The sequence below is a fragment of the Ptychodera flava genome, chromosome 3 (genome assembly GCF_041260155.1).
Source record: "Ptychodera flava strain L36383 chromosome 3, AS_Pfla_20210202, whole genome shotgun sequence".
Lineage (NCBI taxonomy): Eukaryota > Metazoa > Hemichordata > Enteropneusta > Ptychoderidae > Ptychodera > Ptychodera flava.
This window is the reverse complement of record NC_091930.1, coordinates 36,910,365-36,934,307: the sequence shown is the minus strand read 5'-3', so window position 1 is coordinate 36,934,307 and position 23,943 is coordinate 36,910,365. Positions and strand designations below refer to the sequence as shown.

Genomic DNA, 23,943 nt, shown 5'->3' with positions numbered 1-23,943 from the left:
AGACTGGAGTGAACAAATTTCAGAAGACGAGATCCTAACAAAACTCCCATGAGTTCTGCGCGTGGTATTGTCAAAGGTTTGACTGGAGTTACTCTACTTTTGGAAAGTACAAGGGCAGTTTCGCGCGTCTGCGGATTGCGTAAATAAACTGCTGCGCCGTAGGCCTTCTTGCTAGCGTCAGAAAACGCATGTAATTCAAATTTGCTTTCATTGATATCTGAGTTGAATGGGTAACGTGGGATTTGTATTTCGGAGACTGTTTGTAATTCGTGGCATATCTTAACCCTTCGTTTCGGAGATCGCTCTGTAGCGGTTCGTCCCACTGAAGTTGTGCTTTCCACAATTTCTGGACGAAAATCCTGGTCTCGGCACCAACAAATGTGGGTCCCTGTCCACGGATAACGTGATCTCCAACAAATGAATAATAGAAATCTGCTCCTACCAAAATTGAAACTTCGAAATCATACGCATCAGATACAGGGTGTGCTAAATCCAACTCTCGCAAATATGATAATCTGACAATACTAGCACTAGACTTCAAATGGTTTCTAAGTGGTGTAGTTATCTGAGGTACAATTAAAGCACGTATATTAACATTACAACCATTAGGTATAATTACCGTAATTTCTGCAATCTTCATTGATCGTAAACCAGTGGATTTCGCTCCAAGTGTGGAGACGTTTATGAGTTCAGAGTCACAGTTATTAAAGTCTATACCGATTGCTCTGGCGGTACGTTCAGTGATGAAACTTCTCTGCGATCCGTCGTCAAAGAGCAGCGTTGCCGATTCAGACATCGTTGATCCTCTAGCCTTGATGTCTGCGATGGCGGTCTTCAGTAGCACCGATGAATTTCGGCTGACATCGGACGATACCAAGGTACGAACGTCATCCCTCGTTGCGGCTGGGTGTTTTGGTGTCTCTCCGGTGCATATTGCTGTGTGGTGTTTGCGCTTGCAGACCTGGCACTTGAATCTCGATTTGCAGTCTGAAACGCGATGAGTACCACTAAGGCAGTTGAAGCACAGTTTGTCTCGTTTGACGATCTCTAGTCGTTTTGTCTTGTCGGTGACAACCGTGCAATCTGTAGGTTTATGCCCTGTCTTCTTACAAAACGCACAGTGCTGTGGTTTTGATGCTTTCTGACGAGTCGTTGTCAGAAAGGCGGCGGTAGCAGGTGGTTGATCGGTAAGATCGAGTTCAAAGTCAATAGTAGTCTCACCTGCTCTGTTGGCTTCTATTTCTCGTTGAATTGATTCTCTTAGACTTGTTAATGTCCAAGCTTCATCTCCCTTGTCTCTGGAGATCTGTTTTCGGACGTTCGCAGGCAATTTCTCTAGGATTATCGGAATCAGCAGATCTCCGAAAGTGTCATCTGATTTGCCGAGTGCGTTCAGTCCGCGAATGTAGCCTTCCATATTGTCGTGAAATGTTACTAAACTGTTCAGAGTTCCGGTTGGCTTCTCGAGTTGCCATAACGCCTTCATGTAAGCGTTGATTATAGTCTGAGGTTTACCATACCTTTTCGTGAGTACGTCGACTGCTTGCAGGTAGTGGTCGTTGGTCAGTGGTAACCTTTGGATGGCTCGTTCTGCTTCGTCACGGAGATGTGCCCGCAAATATTGGAATTTTTGGACACCACTTAAACTTGTATCGTTGTGGACGGCAGCATCAAATCCATCTTTGAAACTTTGCCAGGTGAGAATGTCACCACTGAAAGGAGTCAGCGTCAGCTTCGGCAAGTTGACTTTCCTTGTCGTTTGTTGACTGGAATCTGGGGGTTGACTTACGTGAGTGCTCTCTGGTGTGGGACTGCTGGTGTTGGCTGGGGTTGAAGGATTTGCTAGGCGTTGTAGAAATCCCTCGAATCTCACCACGTCCTCGTTGACTTTAATCACGTAGTCGTCTGCTTCTTCGAATTCTCTGTTGTAATCGTCGTCATTTTCGATCTCGTTGAGGATTTGTTCATCTAAGGCTTTGATCTTCTGGATTTTCGTCGCCATACTCGCAATGGTAGCTTTCAGCGAATCGATCTTGCTGGGTTGTAGTGGAGTATTGGAGGTGACGATTTCTTCAGCCTTTTTGGTAAGTTTGGTCATCTGCGAGCGGTGGCCCCTTCTGCAACGTTTGTCTCTCTCTGCGTTGGACATCTTCGTATCCTGGTCTCGGCACCAACAAATGTGGGGTACACACTTGGGGATAGGTTCGGTTAGAGAGAGACAGAATAGGCCGGAGACAGCTTTGTATTGTGTCTTAGTATGACCAAGTTCAAATCTTGACCTTTATTACTATCACAGGTCCATATATACAGTGTAGTATGAATAATCATTAGAATCAATGAATGACACGACTAACTAATGACACGCCCAATGCATAATCTACATAATTAGTAAAGGAAAGGGTGGGCGGAGCTACACCATACACGTGATTCCCAACAAAAATCGAGCCCTTCCCGACGAACACGACATTTCTGAAATAATCATGGAAAGATCCCGTTGGAAGGCATATGATAATCCTAGTCACAATGAAGAAAACTGCATTTAGATACCCACACATTTTCTCATACGTGGTCAGAATTTTTAAATCTTGTGCAGGGAGGAAGATGGCGGAAGATTGCAACATCGTTCAAGCAATGTTTTTATTGTGATATGATCACTTTAGCCCTCATATGGATTTGTAAAACACTCTCATACCATTTAATTTCATACAAAATTTTCTCACCTAATCGATGCACAAGTGTCGTTTATCTCGGCGTCCCACAGCCAATTGAAATACACTTGTTGGCCGTCATCGTTTACCCACACCAGATTTTCCCGCCTTACTCCGAAATAGATCCTGGCGTTAGAGGGGTTTTGTGTCTCCAGAAAGTCCTTGATGGCTCGCTGAGTGCCCGGATTGTTGTTGATCGCCAGCCGTCCGCCAACGGCGTGGCATTCTTCTTGTGCGTATATTCCTTTCACAACCATAGGATTTAGCCAGTAGGTGATATCACTGCGAACTTGACAGGGATAGATAAAAAGAAGTAATGCGTCGCTTTTCGTGTGTCATTGACGATAGAAATAATAGGTGCACAGGGCCACCACGACTCAGCGCATACCGCAAGCTGTAACATTTGTAGAATGCGCCCCGTGGTGGCAGATATTTGGACTCTCAGACGTTCACAGTACATTGCCGGCCTCTTGTGGGGGCTAACTTTCAAGCTCAATGAGTGCAATCTCTTCACCAGCTACGTTTGTGGGCACAGAAAATTCAATTTTTCACCATAGAACTAAGAAGGGTTGGCGGCCATTTTGAATTCCAAATGTTGGGGAAAACCGGGCAATACGTTTCTCTGGTACCACATTTTGCACGGTGGCTCCTGTCCTTTTTATAATTTCGAAATGCAGAGGTTTAACGTTCGTGGGCGGAAAGATTCAGCAAAAGTTCTATAATATGTGAATTATTCTCGAATCGCGGTATCGCGCTAAGCGAATTAAATTGTATTTAGGAATATATGGTACATTGTGGACTGATGAAATAATATATAAAGCTGCTAAGCTAGCTCTGACTTGTTACGATGAAACGTTTCCAAAATTGAGCGAAGAGAATATAGAAAGAATATAGTAAAATTAGCTTCAAATGCTCATGATGTAGGAGTGGACCACTTCGTGTCCTTGAGTCAAAGAATGTCACTTTTATAGCATTTTATGAATAGTTTCAAAGCTTTTTTCCCATATTTGACATTCTTTTACGATCTTAGCAGATTGTTTTTTCACACTTGTCTTCTAGGAATCTTATTGTTTCTTAAAACCTTTCGAACTGACTCATGGAGGTGTCATATGTTCAGCCTTGTAAAAATATTGTTCGCGACTTTGTGAGTGTGCGTTAACCGTATTTTACAACGAAACAGTTACTGCGCTTGCGCTGCCTACTCACCTTCACAGAATTCCCCAGTCCATCCCGCGTCACAGGTGCACTTACAGCCATTCGTCGGATCCGACTCCATCACCCCGTTCTTGCACCACGTGGCAGACTGGTCGCAATCTGAATACGAAAATATTGGGAACGTCACTACAATCAGGCTTTCCCATAAAAATATTTTATGCAGCTGTTAGATTCCTTGCAAAAGCAATTGTTCTTATTCTAACGCAATGTATACATAAATTATTATAATAAACTACTACAATTGGGCAATTTTACTTTTTGAATTGAATAGCTCTCAAAAATTAACAATGGAAAATCGACCCTCCATCAGATTTGATATTGATACACAGCGCCCTCTACAATTCGTTTACGCGACAGATAACAACCACGCGAATGCATGTGTACCTCAGAAGAACGTATGATTTGCAAGAAGAGGGAAATCGTAGCTTACCGAACTCACACAGATGTTTCCTACCAGAAGACTTACAACTCACCATGTACCAATTCCATTCACCAGAGACTAGGCTGAAAATTGAATCATGTATGACATTGAAACAGTTGACGTTTCCCACGTTTCCCGCGCACATTGGCTAAAGATCCTGTCAGAGAAAGCGATGTCTATTTCTGTCCAATGGTAATCATGGCTACACTGAGCCAACCTATCAAAATGGTTCAGTGAGGTCACTATGGCGGCTCTGAGAGGTCACACTATTAGATGGCAAGGAATAGGTTAACCGTACGCAGCGACCGATAAATATTTTGCGCGCTCTGACTATAGTGTCATGTCATACATCGTGTGATCTGTACTGTATTCAGTGATGTTGTTGTAAAAATGTAATATTTAGACCAACTATGTTAGCATGCCAGTTGTATCGTACATTAAAGTAGCTAAAATTAATTTATTACTTGCCAAACTTTGTTTAACTTGTTCAAAAGACCTGTCTATAAATGTATGAATGTGCTGTCCTTTTGAACTCTCTCTCTCTCTCTCTCTCTCTCTCTCTCTCTCTCTCTCTCTCTCTCTCTCTCTCTCTCTCTCTCTCTCTCTCTCTCTCTCTCTCTCTCTCTCTCTCTCTCTCCTCTCTCTCTCTCTCTCTCTCCTCTCTCTCTCTCTCTCTCTCTCTCTCTCTCTCTCTGTACCTGATATAAGCGCAATCTCTCCCTATGTTTGCAGAGGTGCCAATGTTCTTCTGCCAGTCTGTATATGCACCCATCTGGGTGTTGTCGTCAACCATCCAGACGCCATTGACTTTCTGCAGACTGAACAGAACGTCTGTCTCTGACGTAGTGCCCAGATACGTCTCTGCGTTCTTCTGCATCTGTGGGGACAGCATCCGGGCAAGTCTGCCACCGTATTCGCTGCAGGAGATCTTTGATGTAGCGTAGTTTTCTGAGTCGGTTGACAGTCGAAAGCGAAGGGTAGGTGCCGCCACAGGCTCTGTTGACGTCAAACGACAGATAATTCTTTAAAGAGCCAGTAGCCTAACTCATCGATAATTTATTCACTATACTTTTGTTAACTTCTCAATGGTTACTACAGTTTCTTGTTCTACTCTCTCCATAAAGTACGTTCAGATGCATGGTACTCAGCTTGTCAACTCAGTCTGTACATCCATATTGCAATATATTGTTGACAAGTGAATCGTGGTCTGGGTTATTCTGGGTTATAATTAAAATGGAAACAATAACAGACTGGTGCATTCTACACGTAAAGGCACCGATTTGAAAAACGCAATTGTTGGTATTAGGGTGTAGAACAATAATATGAAATGGATATAAAGAACAAATTTGTGGAAAAAAATCATCTAACGTGTTACAGCTAATGGCCCTTAAAGAACTGCTAATGTAACATGTTACATGTCTTGTACTAGAATAGCCTCCAAGACAGACAAACAGACAGACAGAAAGCGTAGGGTAGGTGCCGCCACAGGCTCTGTTGACGTCAAACGACAGATAATTCTTTAAAGAGACAGTAGCTTAACTCATCGATAATTTATTCACTATACTTTTGTTAACTTCTCAATGGTTACTACAGTTTCTTGTTCTACTCTCTCCATAAAGCACGTTCAGATGCATGGTACTCAGCTTGTCAACTCAGTCTGTACATCCATATTGCAATATTATTGTTGACAAGTGAATCGTGGTCTGGGTTATTCTGGGTTATAATTAAAATGTAAACAATAACAGACTGGTGCATTCTACACGTAAAGGCACCGATTTGAAAAACGCAATTGTTGGTATTAGGGTGTAGAACAATAATATGAAATGGATATAAAGAAGAAATTTGTGGAAAAAAATCATCTAACGTGTTACAGCTAATGGCCCTTAAAGAACTGCTAATGTAACATGTTACATGTCTTGTACTAGAATAGCCTCCCAGACAGACAAACAGACGGACAGACAGACGGACAGACAGACAGAATGGGAAACTTTGGCTAGGTTTGACATAAATGTTTGTTACTCAGTAATCGTCTAAAATTGTCTTGTGATGTAGGATCCTTTCAGAATCTCAAACCTAAGGCGACAAAAAGATTTCACGCCATTGATTGTAAAAATACAGGATTCTTCGAGTTACATACCAAGACAAAACGTTCCTTGCCAGCCGGCGTGGCACTCACAGAAGCACGTACCACTCTCGTCGTCCATGACTACGTCGCCATTTTTACACCAAGGAGCGCCCTCAAAGCAGTCTGCGAGAATAATAGAAGTGTCACGTCAATGTCACAAATGAAAGGTAGACTTTAACGTGAGTGACAACAGCGAAACCTGAACAGTCCTAAATTAGTGACAGACTGAAATTCACCAGTACAATTTACTGGCTGTACGGATTAAAGGCGCCCTCTCATACTCTACTTACAGTGAGTGAAAGAACGCCGTTATGCCAGTCAACCTGTGAACAGTATAAGGAATTATGAGAGTCCATCGACTTCTCGCTCTATGTTGAGTCTCGTTCGTTATACTCACCAAATTCGCACGCATGCGCGTTGCCCCAATTTTTAGCACAATCCTCGGTGACCCATCCGTATTCTTTAGTCGTCCTGTCGAAAAAGTTGATGGCTCGTTATAAACGTATGCAAATATCTCAAACATAGACAGCGCCCCCTCATTTGAGTCAAATATCATTATACTCGTAGTTGTCGTTGTGTTGGATGGGTGACATAAAAACGTATGCAAATATCTCAAACATAGACAGCGCCCCCTCATTTGAGTCAAAATCATTATACTCGTAGTTGTCGTTGTGTTGGATGGGTGACATTAAAGCTTGTTCATTACCAACAACCGTATTTTTCTGCAGTCTGTTCGTTGTCTTTGTCCTTGAATTAAAGTCCTAAACCAGAGCAATGTTCTTGATACCATCATATAACGGAGTGTTGATTGGAAAATATTATACAGATTGCCACAATAAAGCTGTGTTATCCTTCAGCAGGATTCACATGCCCTATAAACATAGTTTTTGTAATGGCGCTCGCACATAGACTGAAATAATATATTATTCATAACACCTGCAAGCATATGGTCTGTTTTCGATTTCTATCATTGAACTAGTTTCATCAAAGCAGATATACATTGATTGTGGCTAATTTCATGAGTACTTTGTCAGGAGATTTCGATCGGAGAGGCGAGTCGTTTTGTGCGAAGCGAAGCAATACCAAAGTGCTCCTGCCACACAAAATATGTTTGTTGTTTGTCGTACGTTTTGCGGTTCTATTGGATGTTATTTTGGTAGATACAGTAGAACAGTTTTGGTAGAACAGTTGCTTGGTTGAAAGCCCAGTTGGTTAGTTGGATGGTTGAATGATTGGTCACGGTCAATTTATGTATCAATCAATGTGTGAAAAGATGAATTGAGCGGTGACTAGATCGATTTAGCGACTTTCTTAATGTCAGCTGAGCTAACTGTATACAAAACAAGAACTTACTTCAGGGCTGCACAATTTTTGCCACTAGCGGGCTCTCCATCCGCCCAAGCACTGTACTGTATCGGTTTGTTGGTTTCGTAGTAAACCCACGTTTTGTTCACTTTGTGGACACCGATGAAGACGTCTCCCGATGCTGGGTCTGCGCCCACACTCTCCAGGTACACCCGGGCGCGTGTCTGAGCGTTTTCGCTGTTGACGTTCAGAAGCCTGCCGCCGTACATTTGGCAGTTTTCTTTAGCCTCGTTCCAGGCAAAAAGAGGCTCGGGCATCCAGAGAGCCAGGGCGCTGATAGGTGCTAAAATTGTACGAAAAATTCTTTTTTTCAATAAGAAATCGTACGTAGAAATATGAAGAATTAATATCTGGGTTATGAATATGCATGACTAAAACTCTCTATATCCTGGCCTAGACAATGGAATACGTTGTATTTTTGTACAAAGCATATCCATCGTTCAATAATACTGCATTCGACATCCATACGGCCCTTTCGTCTGATTATGGGTATACACTGCTTTAAGAATTTTGACTTATATTCTGGTGTACTATCAAAAATCATTTTATTCATTATCGCAAATGGTGAATATACACACCATATATTACAAGAATAGATAAACACGTTCTCACGTGTCTACATTTTTTTAAATTTAAAGCCAAAATGGGGCATTCTTCACCAGCTTCTTTGGAAGACTTGTTTTATTTTATAACTGCACCGTCATTTTGACATTCTATGATACTTACGGCCAAAACGGAGTCAGCGTGGACTCTCTCTCGTGCCGCGCAACAAAATAAACGCAGCCACTGACGTTTATTACAGACAAAACATACAGACAATGTAGCAAATATCATGAAATCTTTTTCATTGAAAAGGCGTGCTGGCGTTACCAGGACTGTTTTGAACGTGCTGATTTCATCATGGGTGTTAGATAAATATATCCATGTCTAGAACAAAAACTACTGAAAAAAGTTAAATTTCAATATTTCAACGATTTTATCCAACTCAGAAACGAAGGCTCTCCGTCTTTGGGGAAAAATTGACCCTAAACATGGATAGGGTCTATGGAAACACTAACATTTTAAAACAAGAACATGCAAGAAAATGTCAACAAGTTCGTAAGCCTGGCAATACTAGTCGTGTTCCTTGTCATTCAAGGTGTTTGTGGATACGATGGTGGAGGTTCTTTGGGAATGGGTGGAAACCATTCATCGGTACGGATACTATTCGCTGATGTGTTTAGCGGGAGAGGGGTGGAGGAGTCGGTCACAGTCACAGTCGCTGACGGTGTGCTCGCTGTTGTCGGAATTTCACCTGGACGTTGATAATAGACGTACGGCACAGTCCCCTGTGATCTATTCCGCTCTTGGACTATGCGCCCCATAGACGTGTGTACATATGCTTTTCTCGCTTATGTACACACGTCTATGGGGCGAATAGTCCCAGAGCTGAATAGCTCACGAGTGACTGTGCGTACGGTGATGAAGGTGGCATCGCATAATACGGATAAGGTGTGTAGTACTGGCAATACGAAGGCAGCAATCTAAATTGAGCTGCGTGCTGCGGAGTTTGCTCGGTTGACGCTATCCCACTTTCGCTGAAGCTAACACCACCTTCTCGATCGGGCGTTATGTAGATTCGGGCGCAGAAAAACGTGATACCGCGCCGTTCAAGCTCTTTCTGTACAGGATTGACCGTATTTTTTGTTTTATTCTCGAACGCATCGTATTTTTTCACCATCGACTCAATAATTGAATGCCATCTCTTACTCGCTCTTTTTTGACGAATCAGGATTTAGTTATCCGGGAGTTTGTAATAGGCTGTACGGACATACAGCTATAGTATCGGCACTCGCTGTGTTGAAATACAGCGGTACGCTAAACAGCAAAATGTAACGCTGAATCTACTTGTCGGCATTTGTCATGCAAACGTAGTGGATGGGGCGTCTGACACTGATTCGTTCAAGCATTCTTTAACGAGGCAGCAAATTCGGTAATGGACGATGGTACTCCTTCGCTCATGGTAGGCGACGTCGTCATTGTTGACAATTGTCCAACTCATCACAATCGTGAAGTTGAACTTTTGGCACAATGCTTAGATCACATGGGAATACAGTACATTTTCACGCCAACTTACTCGCCTGACTTCAACGCAGCTGAGTATGTTTTCGGACACTTAAAGACACTATGTAAAAGACCGATATTCAGGCATTTGTTTGAGGACAATAAACAATATGCTGTCCTTCGCGCAGTAATGGAAATTACGCCATCTTGCCCCGGCTTTTATCGCAGAGTTGGCTATTTGACCATGTAGTTTTTCCTTGGAAATAGGTCCTTTTCCTGAGAACGAACCAGGTAACCCTAGAAAGACGGTTGCGGTTTTTCTGTCATTTCATTTTACAGTCTGCAGTATATATCTCGCTGGAATGATGAATGTTTTCAGTGTGTTTCCAATTAAAATATTAATCCGTCTGTAGAGAAATTCTGCACACGTAATTATTTGTTACAAAAAGGATACAAATTGAATATTTTGTTTGATTTGTGCGATTGTTTGATGGCGTTTAGTTTGGGTGTTCTGTCTGAAAAAACGTCAGTGAATGCGTTTACTTTGTTGCGCGGCACAACAGAGAGTCCAAGCTGACTCCGTCTTGGCTATATTGTCAACCGCTAGTAATCCTGATTCACCAACCAAAATCCAGATCTTACAAAGTTTACATCCTCGTGGTTTCAAAGGTAGTACTAGATCTTATCCATAATAATTTCCAAGGATGCAAACGGGCGAAAAAACTTAGGAGTTTTGTGACAGGGGAGGAGGGGGTGGGGTACTTACCGTCGCAGAAGTCTCCTGTCCAAGCATACGTACATTCACAGACACATCCTACGCTCAGCATCTTAACAGTTCCGTGTAGACACCACGATGTGTTGCTGACGCACTCTTCGCAAATAAAAAAGGAGACAATATGATAATGAAGTCAATGTGCGGTGTTTAATTTTCGGCTGTCGATGATTTTGGTCTACCGCGCCCTCGTGCGGTCAGTCGGATAGGTTTCGTTAGCTGTGGAAACCCAGCTATCTGTTGGCGGGGTAGCGTGCGTCGACAGATAGCTGCGTTTCCACAGCTCAGGTTTCCTCTGCCCGGCAGCGTCCTCTGAGTACCCGTGTGTAATTTTGATGACTTTATTATAACATGACCTTATGCGCATCTATATATAACAAATTTGGCACAGAATTCCGATCAAACGGCCTGGACAATGCAAAAAAACTGTGGGCCACTCAAACAGTTTTAAACTTAGAACGTTAGATAGAACATGTACACTAAGAGATGCATGAAATTGATGGTTAGGATTTTGTTCGGTAAGTGAATTTAAACGGTTTCCAGTTTGAAAGCTAAATAAAACCATTGAGCGGAATTAATGCATTCCTTGATGGGTACAGAAAAATTAAAACAAATGCTTAACAGGAATCCTGTCAAAACTACATGTACTGTATATGCAGAAGTGCCCCGGGTCACACATTGACGTCATAAACTCCCTAGAGACGCGGCCGTGACTTACCAAATTCACAAACGCCAAGTCTGTTGGCCCAAGAGCACGGCACAGCGTCCCATTTGAAGTCAGCGTCGCTTCTGAAAGGAAAAAACCAAAGTAATTCGCAACACATTTCAAAGACGGATATCACAAAATAATTCGTCATAAATGTATGCCCTAGCAGGAGTTGATATTGTCGACAATTACTGATACGTAAACTAAAACGAGCTAGAAGGTTAGGGGACTATCAATAGGTCATTGATACTGGAAAAGTCAAAGACAAGGCTCAGATATTACATGCATTATACACAGATGTTGTCGATAATTCTGTTGAAGGATTTTGTAATTAGCTGTTCCTCAATCAGTCAGGGCCGCTTGGTATCTCTCCTCAAACGAAGAATTCGGAGATAAAAAACCTCTGCTGATCTACAGGCATGATATCGTGTAAAGCTGATCCACAGCGCATAAGAGGCAGGTCAGAAAATTGAATCTGATGTCTCATCAGTTACCTGATCACTGATGGACTGGCCAACCAAACGCTGGTAAACAACGTATGATTGAAAGTCGTGAAAACACGGGGACTGAAGTGGACTTTACGGAGAGTGGGCGGACATGAGCAAAATTCATACCTTTGCCCGGTGTATTCTATGTGGCGTGGCGCTTACGTGACTTTCAGCAATTTTTGTCTTCCAGTTTTATAATTTCTGCGGATTGCATTTAATACTGCCTATCAGAGCATCGTCCATTTTGTTTCACAATGACGCAAACGGTTTTGGTCACATCACAGGCGCTTGGCACATTGCCGGGATAATAATCGTATTTAATATGTAGAATGTCTATATACGACTTGATATTCAATAAAAGAAAATGATGTGATATTAGTGTAGGCCTACAGGCCTACATGTTGACTGGGGCGAATGGCTATGGCTGCCTGGCTCGGGCCCGGCGAACGCACTGCATAATCATCAATGTGTAGAATGTCTACATGACTTGATTATTTAATAAAGAATAACGGTACGTGATATTACTGTACATGTCGGCTAGCTTAACCGAGCGGCTGTAGAGCTCTGCAGGGCTTGGGCCCGGCTTGGGCACGTTGTCCACTGCTGCACAGACAGGATGGAAAGGTAAGAAAGCTTTTCACCGCCCGATTTCATAAATCAGCGAAATTCACGAACTCTGAGCGTTTCCGGTGATAAAAACTGGTCAACGGTCAGATGGTTGCATAAACAATCGATCGACTGGTCTCTTTTGCCTAAAATAATACCTTACCCTATGCTACTGGCGAGAAATCGTCCTGAAATCGGCTGGGCACACCAACCCAGCGCCGGCCATTTTGAATCAGCTGCATGCAATGACGTACTGCATACAACCCTTGGCAGATGACGTATTGTCTTTCAATATTGCTCTTCTCTCATTGGACACGTACATGTAGACATTCTACACATTGATGATTATGCAGTGCGTTCGCCGGGCCCGAGCCAGGCAGCCATAGCCATTCGCCCCAGTCAACATGTAGGCCTGTAGGCCTACACTAATATCACGTATGGTGATTCTTTTATTGAATAATCAAGTCGTATATAGACATTCTACATATTAAATACGATTATTATCCCAGCAATGTGCCAAGCGCCTGTGGGTCACATGTACTTACCGCAGCGTTGCGCAGCCATCGGAATCTTCAACCTTATACCCCCAGTTGAAGTACTCCTGCTCGCCATCCTGGTTCACCCAGACGCCGTCCACCTTTGTCAGGTCGAAAAAAAACTTGGTAAAGGAAGTGCTGTGCTCGCTGAGATACGCGGCGATCATCTGGTTGGTCCCCGAGTTGGATGACACGGCCAGTCGGCCACCCCTGATTGCGCACCCTTCTGCGGCGGTGGTTCCGCTGACCGGGGACGGGTTCACCCAATAGCGTACGTCGGTTCGTACTGTGCACGGTTATACGGAGACAAAAAAGGAGCCCATAACATGAGCACGATGGTATTGAATGCAGTATTGGATTAGTTTTGAATCTCTATAAGGACATAATTTTCTTTTATTGGACTGCTGAAAGGCACGTTCATTTTTCAACATAAATACCACATCTGTAATGTCGCTACAGACGTCTCTCAAGTGATCAGGGGTAAACGCAATCTTACAAAAAGGGAGGACTGGCTTTCAGGTGTCATCTTTTTTATTCCGTCCATCATCCAATAGGCAAATGCCCAATTACAGGATGAGGTACACATAACCCACTACCTAACGGAGCAAAGTGCCTTGCTCAGGGCCCATAACACCCTGTCAAAGTCTCGATCTCATCATCCTGCGTCAGTGAGTCGGTTACTCGGCTCTTCCCGGGTCTGCAACTCACCATGCCCTGGTTGTGAGACTGGTACCCTAACAACTCCCCCACGGTGCCTTGAAGCGTTTATCATGTGATCGACGATCAGCTGCTTATCAACGTAATTTTTCACCCTCACATATTGTAATCGACAATAGAATTCAATACTCTACAGGTGCATTCGATATCCTTTAAAGTGTAAATGTTCTGTCCCTTGGCGTGAGGCAAAATATCCACGAGAATTGGCGAAGTGATGCCGAATCGGATATCACTTCTATCGAAATAGTGATAATTTGGTTTTCAACGATAAAACTCCTCACCTTCGCAGAACTCGCCTGTCCATCCCGCAGAGCACACGCACATACAGCCGTCCTCAGCGTCTGGGACAACCTGACCGTTGATGCACCACTCGCCGGAGGTACAATCTGTCAAGAAGACATGTGAATGAAGATCAAGGACACAGAAACAGTGGACAGAGCTGGGCGACTACATCTTGCCAGGTACTTAGTGATGGCCAATATTACAACAACATTTCCAATGGTTTGTTGATTAGTCACTTGTAGGACGATCTGCTTGGCTTGCAAGATATCTTCAAACTTAAGACTTAACATTCCTTAAAGTACAAAATCTGTCATACATATTTCGTATTAAGTTGCAGAACTAGAACTTTTATTTCAGCATCTTAAGCAGCAAGTTTTGAAGACGAATAGTAATACGTTAATTCAAAGTCGATTTGTTTTCAAATATTGTTCCTTTAGCTGTATCATTTTTACGCTTTCAATCTCCAGAGAAAGATCTGGATTCCCGTTATTAAGCAATGTTGTCTTTCACTATTTCAATCCTTGGTATTTTATGCCGTCTTATTGGGGAAATATGTCAAACGAGACAGCTAATGAGACTTTAAGGATATGTTCGTGAGACAATTAAGCATGGAGGGTTGCACACTGTCCTTAGTAGTCTTGCTGGACTGAATACGCGTGTATCTCGATAGCTAAATGTGACCATGACCTACCGAATTCGCAAACGTGTTTTCGCGATGTAGAGTCACAATCTACCATGTACCATTCATCAGCACCATTCAATGTACTAAAACAGAAAATAGTTTGAATGTCAATTACGTTAGTGCGCGCGGCAAAATTAAAGGACAAACTTTTGCTTAAACTTGCCTTTGAGAAACTTTGAACAATCCCCATTCGAAATAAACAATAAAAATCAGGGGCTACCTTGCAAACTTTGTACTACCGAAGCGGAATACCCAATATTTATTGACCCTTGAAATTGCAAATGGCCGCCACCAATGTTTCAACTGTATGTATAAGCATAAAATTTTCGATGTTATAAAAATACACCGCTGGGAATTTGATTGGCTCAATGAGGAAAGTAAACCCCCTAATATCTATCCCAAGGCGCACGTTACCCTGAACTGAGTTATAATTCGGGTGTAAGGGGTCGATCATTAGATGGTACAAAGAAAATGGTAGAAAATTTGCAAACCAAACATTACTACAGGTAATTTGCAGTTTTTCTCCATTTACCATGAAAATTCATTCAAAAAACTCAGAAAAAATTTGGAATTCTGAAGAAAGTTATGTATGCAATACCAAAACAAAAATGTCGAAGCCCCAAAAAATCTACAATTGTATGCCGGAAAGCTTACAGAGTACCCCTAAACATTCCAATGGGTTCGCGCCTTTTTTTGAAATAGAAGGATACTTGCTGGCAATGCTGTTCAAACTTTTTACAGCAATAATTGTACGCATATTGGTACGAGTCGTCGCATTGTGAGATTTCTAACCATCAAGGTTGTCTTGGATGTCACATTGATAAAGTGAGCGAAAATGTACGGATTTTTCCCGCCAACATCTGTTCGTTTGGTTGTTTGTCACGCTTTCGTTTTGTTTTGCTTTCAATTTTAAATTCCAAATGGAGTATTAATATACCAAATGATGCTGTTTCTCTGTATCATATTGAGAAGCATATCTGCAAAAAATATGCTATATCTTCCTGTCATTTTAGTCATGGAGAGACTGTTCCCGCCACCTTACATGGTTTGAATTAGTCTGGCAGAGACCGTGCGATTCGCGTTCTTCCCTGTTGGAACACGCGCGCGCCCTTCAGAGACGCGACGCGAATCCCAGGGTCTGGACGTTCTTGCAAGCGACCGGTCGGATTTCTGCCTGATCCGGGTACTTTACAGAACTCCACACATCCGTCACACAAACAAAAAATGGCAAGTACCATAGCCAAATAAAATTAAAAATGATAAATAAAAACATACAGCGTATATAAGTCTACCAGCTACTAGTATATATTCTCTCCGCCCAGTTAGATAGGTGTTTCTTTTGACGTCACTACCCTTATGAATATTCATATCCTTGCAAGAACTGACAGTCGCTGTGTCTGGCAGCGCGTGCTTACAGCTGCACAGCTTTCGAATGCAGGCCCATCGCGCACAAAACAAGGCACAGCGACTGTGGAGAGTCTAGGTTTGAATATACATGTACACGTATCACTACGCCCACCGAAATTACCTGACGTAGGCGCACTCCCTTCCGGCGTCAGAGTTTGCTACATATTTGTTCCACGCGCCGTAGCCGCCCTGCTGTGTGACGTCATCAGCCATCCACACCCCGGCATTCTTGCGTAAGCCGACCAAAATCTCCGTTTCGGAAGTTGTGCCCGTGAAGGCGAGGAGATTCTGAAACATGCCTTCGGATTGCATTCGCGCCAAATCACCGCCGAGGGCTTCGCAGCTAGACTTTGCCGCGGAGTAATTTTCCTTCTGCGATGAAAGTCGATAACGTACCGTTGGTGGCGTGTCAGGTTCTGAAATGACAATTGTTGGCGAAATGAAAGCGTTTTATTTGCTTCACATTTTAACGTATGGCACTGGTTTCGCTTGGTACAACACTGCTGAGATAAGTGAAGGATATTTGTCATTCCCTGATCCATCTGATATTCACTTTTGTAGCGATTAACGAAACGTTACGATACAAAAATTACTGAATTCACAAAAAAGTTTCTTTTTGTGAAACTGCAAGATAAAGATTAACGGTAAGCTCCACTAGTTGATAGACTAACTTAAAAAAAAACTAAATTTCTTATATTCAATTTTTGAAAGATTCGATCTATCAGGAAAGCAGTCAAGGACGCCATTAAGGTAGTATGCGCCTTGAAAGTGAATTCTTTAACTTTTGCTCAAACTTTCCTCAATGAAACTTTCAACCATTCTCTTACTAAATGAGGTATAAAAATCAGGGGTTACCGTGCAAAGTTTGGTACTAGAGAAACAAATTAGCTAACATTAATGGATTTTTGAAATTCAAAATGGCCACCACCCCTGTGTTAAGTCTATGGGGAAAAGCACATTTTCGATTTTTGAAAAAATGCTTAGGCTGCAAAAATATTTGAATTCTTACTCTAAGAGCTTTAAAATGAGCCCCGCAAGTGGTAGATCAGAAAAGAATTGTACGAATTTGAGTGTCCGAATATCTGTCTCCGAGGTCCATCTTCGTCAATTGTTGTATCTTACATCAGTGGTAATTCTTCCAATTCTTCCACGTCGACACGGCAAAATAACTCGGGCTTTTAACAGAAGATGTCACCAAGAGCTATTGTCAAAGGTGGATTAAATCAAAAGTACTTACGTAGACAGAAAGGTCCTTTCCAACCAGCCGAGCAGTCGCATGAACAGTATCCGTTGACTGGATCTGCTACTACCACGCCGTTCCTGCACCACTGCACGCCGTTCGAGCAGTCTGTTACATGATAATGAGACACGAACGGTGTGGACAGTTACGGAAAATGTACCGAACACGGACTGACTTTTGACATGTTAACAAATTATATCGATTCCTTAGGTCACTTGACTCACAGTTGATTACCAAAAAACGTATCTGATGTTAATTGTCTGGCTGTATCACGATCGTCGCTGATCATGGGTATCTGGATGGACCCAAAAGCTGTAGCTATGCTGGTTTTTCTACTCATTGAGTGCAAATGTTTTTGTTTTTTTCATTGCGACTATCTATCAGTTAAATCAGAGAGCGGTCAACGAAGCAATTACAAAGACAGTAAGACTTACCGAATTCGCAGACACTTATTCTGCCCCCAGCTGTTGTACAAGAAACCGATTGGAAACCATAAGCCTTGTCTTTTCTGCAAGGAACAGACATTCATTCAAAGGATGGTTTTTAAAATATATAAATGAAACAAGAGAAAATCATGGATCTAATATCTCGTTCGATGCATTTTATGCAAAGACTTATCTGTTAACTTTTATGGATGTTTACGTGAAAGGCAATCCACGACACGGACTGTGGGTACAAGATAATTAAAGATCGATGAATAATACATACTATAGATGCAATGATACATACATACATACATACATACATACATACATACATACATACATACATACATACATACATACATACATACATACATACATACATACATACATACATACATACATACATACATACATACATACATACATACATACATACATACATACATACATACATACAATTATGCATACAATTATGCATACAATTTTACATACATACATACATACATACATACATACATACATACATACATATATACATACGTACATACATACATACATACATACATACATACATACATACATACATACATACATACATACATACATACATACATACATACATACATACATACATACATACATCCATCCATAAATACATCCATACATACATACATACATACATACATACATACATACAATTATATATACATGGATGGTCAGATAAACATGTGACAGTATTACGTAAAAATAACTATATATATATATATATATATATATATTAATATATATTAGAATAGAATGCATACTCGCTTAATATGTAGATAACTGTGTATGTAAAACACAACAATACGTTATTGATGTCACTTTCATTCTAATGCAATTTAAATCAATTACCTCAGAGTAGCGCAATCGTGGCTAGGATCAGCAACAAACGCCCAATCAAAGTATTCTTGTTGGCCAACGCTATTCATCCACACACTGTTTTCCATACGCAGATCGAAGTACAGTTTGTTGTCTGACGTCGCCTGCGTTGAAATGAATGCACCAATGGCCTGCTGCGTACCAAAATTTGGCACAAGAGCGAGCCTACCACCCATGGCTGCACACTGGCCATTGGCTGAGAGTCCACTGACAGGCAAGGGATTTACCCAGTACATGATGTCACTGAACACTGGAAGAAATCGAAAGGAAAATTACACTGTAGCAAAATCGAATGTTCCAATCATACATGGCGAGAAAATAATCCATGAAGTAAAAAAGGACAGTCCTGAGTCATGGTTATCGGAAAAACAAAAATGGCAAACGACCCTTCAGGGTCAGAATACTGCTCTTTTGTATTCAGTATATCGATATCGATCGACTTAATGAGTCATCGTTTCTGAGCATGCTCCTTGACCCCGCCCCTTCTGAATGAGGTCCTCTGTGACAATGTCTCGGTCTAGCACTGGTTAACGTCATTTTTTGGATTGTTGCTGTACATATCGAGTTAAGGGTGAATTGTCTATTCAAAGAGCCTGCAAAGTTTCTCAATAATATGTAAGTATAAAATGTAACGTGCATTATTTAGCAAAGAAACAAGTATTCCAAGCCCTATATTGTTCCAACAAAAGTCAATGGATCACAAAAACACCTTCCCTGATTAAGGATGGGAAAAATATTGTTAATGTAACTTTAAATACAGCATAATACTTCACACACCTTCACAATATTCCCCGCTCCATCCAGTGTTGCACTCGCAGTGACAACCCTCCTGCTCATGCGCAGTAATGACCCCATTTTTGCACCAGTCGCTACCCGGAACACAATCTAATGGGGAAAATCACAAATACTCTGATCATACTGTTTTTTTTTCTCTTCTTTTCTATCTTTGTTCTGATATCAAGTTTCATGATGCAAATATAGACCAATGTCATATGCCCATATTTTTGGGGTCTTAAACTTACCATATTCGCATACGTATCTTCTTGACGAAATACTACAATCCACCGGGAACCAGTCGTTGTCAACGCTGTGTTTCGTTGCATAGAGAAGAGAAGAAAGGCGAAATATCAACATTTATTGAAGAGTTTCGCTGTCAGCCCCAGGGTACTCTTGACTTGGTGATTTTTTTTTAAATATTGATTTGTCGTGGGATTTTTAACCTATTGACACAATGCTTCCATTTCTAGTAAGTTTCAAGGAAAACTCTAGAGAAATCCAAGAGGACATTGGTCTGTTTGTACAGTGTAAAAACAAATAAGTGACTTTATCAATACTTCTGAGAGGGATAGCCATAGAGTTGCCTTTATCTTCAAAGCATAAGGGTTTCGGGCATATAATTTGTTTTCGTTTGATTGTGCATAACGACAAATCTCTGCCTGCATACCCGATGTATACACATTCCCTGCCAGCTGGACTATATCCCACGTTGTAGACCCAGTTGTTGTACCCTCCCTGCTGATTGGTGTCGTCGGCCATCCATACGCCATTAACCTTGTGCAGGCCAATCAGAACTTCCGTCTCTAAAGTGGGCAAAACGTAGTTGACGAGATTCTGAAACATCTTGTCTGATTGGACCCGAGCGAGAGAACCGCCAGAGGTCGCGCATGCGTCCCTGGCATTGGTGAAACTGGCCAACTCTCGTGAGAGTTTGTAGCGTACCGTCGGTATAGGGTCTGGTTCTGTAAATAGTCAATGTGTACACTTTATTACGTTAATGTCTCGTCGCCATGAACGGGCGTCTGTAGCCTGATCTGTTCGCTATAGATCGAACAGATTAACAGAGAATCATTAGACGAAAAAGGGTTATCTTGTTAATGCCGACGACTGGGCAACAGTTGTTAGTTTGGTCGTCACTCTTTCCGATTAAGCTTTTCACGACATGTTGCAAGTAAGTTGCATAGACAACTTATTCTTTTCGCAAGATCATTATTAGTACAACATTTTACCAATTTTTATAATTTTTGTGTAATCATTTTGATAATTTTGGACCAAATGGACATCACTTTTCATTGGTTACAATTTTTGATAAAAATTTTGAAAAATGTGAAAACAATTGTCGGGGTTACATTTCATAAAGGTGAAAAAATTGACTTCGGCACTCAAAGGATTAATAACTTACCGAGGCAAAAAAATCCCGCCCAACCTGCCGAACACTCACACGTACATAATGCGCTCGCACTGTCAATATTGACGATACCTTCGTTATGACACCAAGATGAATCAAAGCAATCTGAAAAAAACCCACACACACATTGGCAAATGTCAGAGTAATTGCCAACGTCGAGTTTTGAAATTTTTTGATTGACATTTATCGCAAGTGGGAGCCCAAAAAACCGAAAGCCATGGTGCATGCAAAACAAACAGAAAATAGATCGAATTTAATTAACGTAAAGGTAAAATGCACCTTTGGTCAGATATTCTGACTCACAAATATTTACAATCTCTAGCCTACTATTTATGTGGAATAATACAATCGATTGATTTTGTGAAAGGTTAAGACTTGGATAGCGGCCATTTTGAATTTAAATTTTGGGTAAATTGGTTGAATATCTAGTCCCCAAATTTGCAGAGTGACCCCAGACTTTTTATTGTTGACTTTGGGAAGAGAATTAAACATAATTGGAACTAATTTGGGGAATAGGATATTGTAGTAATGTTGGTTTAATCAGCAAATTTAAACTCTTCTACTTTCTTTTTTGTAATTTACATGTTTTTATGGGTAATTTATAATATTGCAACTTTCAGCTATAAGGCATTTAACACTTTTGATAAATTTGAACACTTAAAAGATCCTATTCTCCCAAGTTAGTCCCAGTATTGTTATGATATAATTTTTCCATGTGGAAAAGTTTACTTTTTTGGTAAAAGTCTTGAGTGCAAAGTGCAATAAAGGGGAGTTTGTTTAAACCCTTTTCAACATGATAAAACAAGTATCGACTTACCAAATTCGCACAAATGATTTCGGCCGATGGTTTTGGTACAATTTTCTGCATACCATTCAAAATTTTTATCAGTCCTGGAGAACAATGAAAATGTAAATTGCTGTCGTCTGCACATTTTACGCCATGCAATCACGTTCATTTCAATGACATTATGTTACAGACTGCATAAATATCCAGCGATTTACCAGTGCAATTCTAATTAGCATATTGCAAACTACAGCGAAATCAATTGCGCTAGAGTTACACGGCTTAGTTTGAAAATAATTAAGAGGGACTCCCTGTTTATGAAGTAGGGAGTGAGAATGTTTAATTTGACTGATTTTTTTCTGAATAACCTGAATAAGTATAAAATAATTTGCATTAGCGAAAAAAATTGATGTATCTAGATTGAAATACATGGAAAAGGCTCTTACAATTTAATTTCACAACATCATCCTGTCCAGTTGACACACGCAACTTTCTTTTCAGCCGACGATTGTGAGAATATACACTCTCATGACAATCTGTTCATGCGCTAGATTTGTGATACAATGTACCTACCTGATCGCAGCACATTCCCAGCCTTCAACAGCAGGCTCCCCAGCTGCCCAGTTATCGTACCCGGTAATTGCCTCGCCATCCTCGTACCGCCACACACCGTTGTCCAAGTGCAGGCCGAAGTAGAATCGGTCTTCGAATGGGATGTCTTTAGAAGCATTGATAAAACTGACAGCGCGCGCCTGGGTGCTTTTCGTGTTGATTTTTGCCAGGCTGCCTCCGTACACCTCGCAGTTTGCCTTAGCGTCAGGTCTGGAATACTGAACCTTGGGAATCCAGAGGGCGCTTGCGTCGATGGGTTCTGGGCAGGATATAAACAAAACATTCATGCACGAGAAGAGAGCATAGTCTCCTTAGAAATGTTGTCAATTTAATTGCCTCAATCAATCTGTCGTTTACCACACACGTAGGCTTCAGATTCTGTTCAAAAGATGAATAGATAGGACATAACATTTATTGTAAGGCCATTTAAAAAAATTATTTTTTTGCCGTCCTTGGATTTTTAAAAAACCCACCAGCCAGCCAGGGGAAAAAAACACAGACAAAAACACAAGTGTATGACGTATGCTCAATTTTATTTGGTTTCCTTTGGAAAAATAATATTTTTATTTTTAGCAGTGTTAACATTGTGTATGTTTTCTTAATTTTCTCTGAAAACCTACCAGCACGCGAACGGCAAATAAATAATTTTATTTAAAGTGCCTAATGCATTCATAAGCACGAATCCGAAAAAGAACCAACTTACCTGGTGTAGTTGTTGGCGGTTGAGTGGTCGTAGTCGAGACTGTGGGCGAGGAAAGGTTCAGTCAGAAGATGTGAGTTTCATCATATTCTATTTAACATTTCAATCCTATCAATGTCATGCAAATTAGTATGACAGCGTATCATATCGCATTGCCTCGTATCGTGTGCTATCACACTGCATTGTAAAATATGACATTCATGTGACAGAAACTGCCGGTAGATGTTGTCAGTTCTGTGCAGGAATTACAACCTGGTGTTGTGATGTAAACAAGAACAACAATATTTTTTTTTGGGGGGGGGGATGTTGTTTGGGGGCGTCTTCTATAGAGGAAAGACAGCGCTAGCTGTAAGAAGAAAGCCCTGATCACATAAAGGCATACTCATCTATATCGCCATGCACATTTTCTGTGTCCAGGCAAACAAACTCTAGCGACCATGCTTGGCATGTAAAATCGTTGGAAAAAGCCCATCGAGTAGGAAAGCAATCTCAAAAACCCCGATGCAAGATAAGTTCCTTTTAGTCCTGTCGCATCACACAGAGAACAAAACACAAATCGGTGTAAAAATCATTGACTGCAGGTAGTATGCACTTCGAAAGTGAAAGACTAAATTCTTACTCAAACTTTCCTCAAGGAAACTTAAAATCATTCCCTTTAGAAATCAAGAATGAAATGATTGGCCAGCGCGCAAAACATCGTATTCGAGAAAAAATTGCGCGATATTTTCCGAACTTCAAAATGGACGCTATCTCTGTGTTAACTCGATGGAGGATTTTTTTTTTCATTTTGACAAAAAATTGACTATATACATTTTACTTGTCCCATGAGCTTTATAATGAGCCCAACAAGTGGGGACCAAAAAATATTGTCAAACGTTTAAAGCCTGCATATCTGGCGCCGAGGCGTGTACTACCTTTATGGTAGGTAATTCGGTAATCAGCTGTTGCTATAGTAACACCGTAACCACGGTTATTTACGACTAACCTTCACAGAATGTGCCAT

General features: G+C 41.3%; 1 protein-coding gene across 1 annotated transcript in view; it reads right to left on the bottom strand.

Annotated features, from left to right (window-relative positions):
* LOC139129932 (uncharacterized) overlaps positions 1-20,392 on the bottom strand; it is a 59,864-nt gene extending 39,472 nt beyond the window's left edge. Inside the window, exons 1-19 of the mRNA XM_070695626.1 lie at positions 20,104-20,392; positions 19,682-19,746; positions 19,437-19,544; positions 18,633-18,909; positions 17,748-17,821; positions 17,311-17,421; positions 16,195-16,489; positions 14,676-14,749; positions 13,984-14,088; positions 12,995-13,271; positions 11,368-11,438; positions 10,644-10,748; positions 7,823-8,117; positions 6,867-6,940; positions 6,482-6,592; positions 5,043-5,340; positions 4,354-4,427; positions 3,915-4,022; positions 2,721-2,997 (exon numbers count right to left, since the gene is read on the bottom strand). Coding sequence (XP_070551727.1) covers positions 2,721-2,997; positions 3,915-4,022; positions 4,354-4,427; positions 5,043-5,340; positions 6,482-6,592; positions 6,867-6,940; positions 7,823-8,117; positions 10,644-10,748; positions 11,368-11,438; positions 12,995-13,271; positions 13,984-14,088; positions 14,676-14,749; positions 16,195-16,489; positions 17,311-17,421; positions 17,748-17,821; positions 18,633-18,909; positions 19,437-19,544; positions 19,682-19,746; positions 20,104-20,279 — 2,975 coding nt within the window. The 5' untranslated portion in view covers positions 20,280-20,392. The remainder of the gene's footprint in view (positions 1-2,720; positions 2,998-3,914; positions 4,023-4,353; positions 4,428-5,042; positions 5,341-6,481; positions 6,593-6,866; positions 6,941-7,822; positions 8,118-10,643; positions 10,749-11,367; positions 11,439-12,994; positions 13,272-13,983; positions 14,089-14,675; positions 14,750-16,194; positions 16,490-17,310; positions 17,422-17,747; positions 17,822-18,632; positions 18,910-19,436; positions 19,545-19,681; positions 19,747-20,103) is intronic.
* Positions 20,393-23,943: the final 3,551 nt, after the last annotated feature.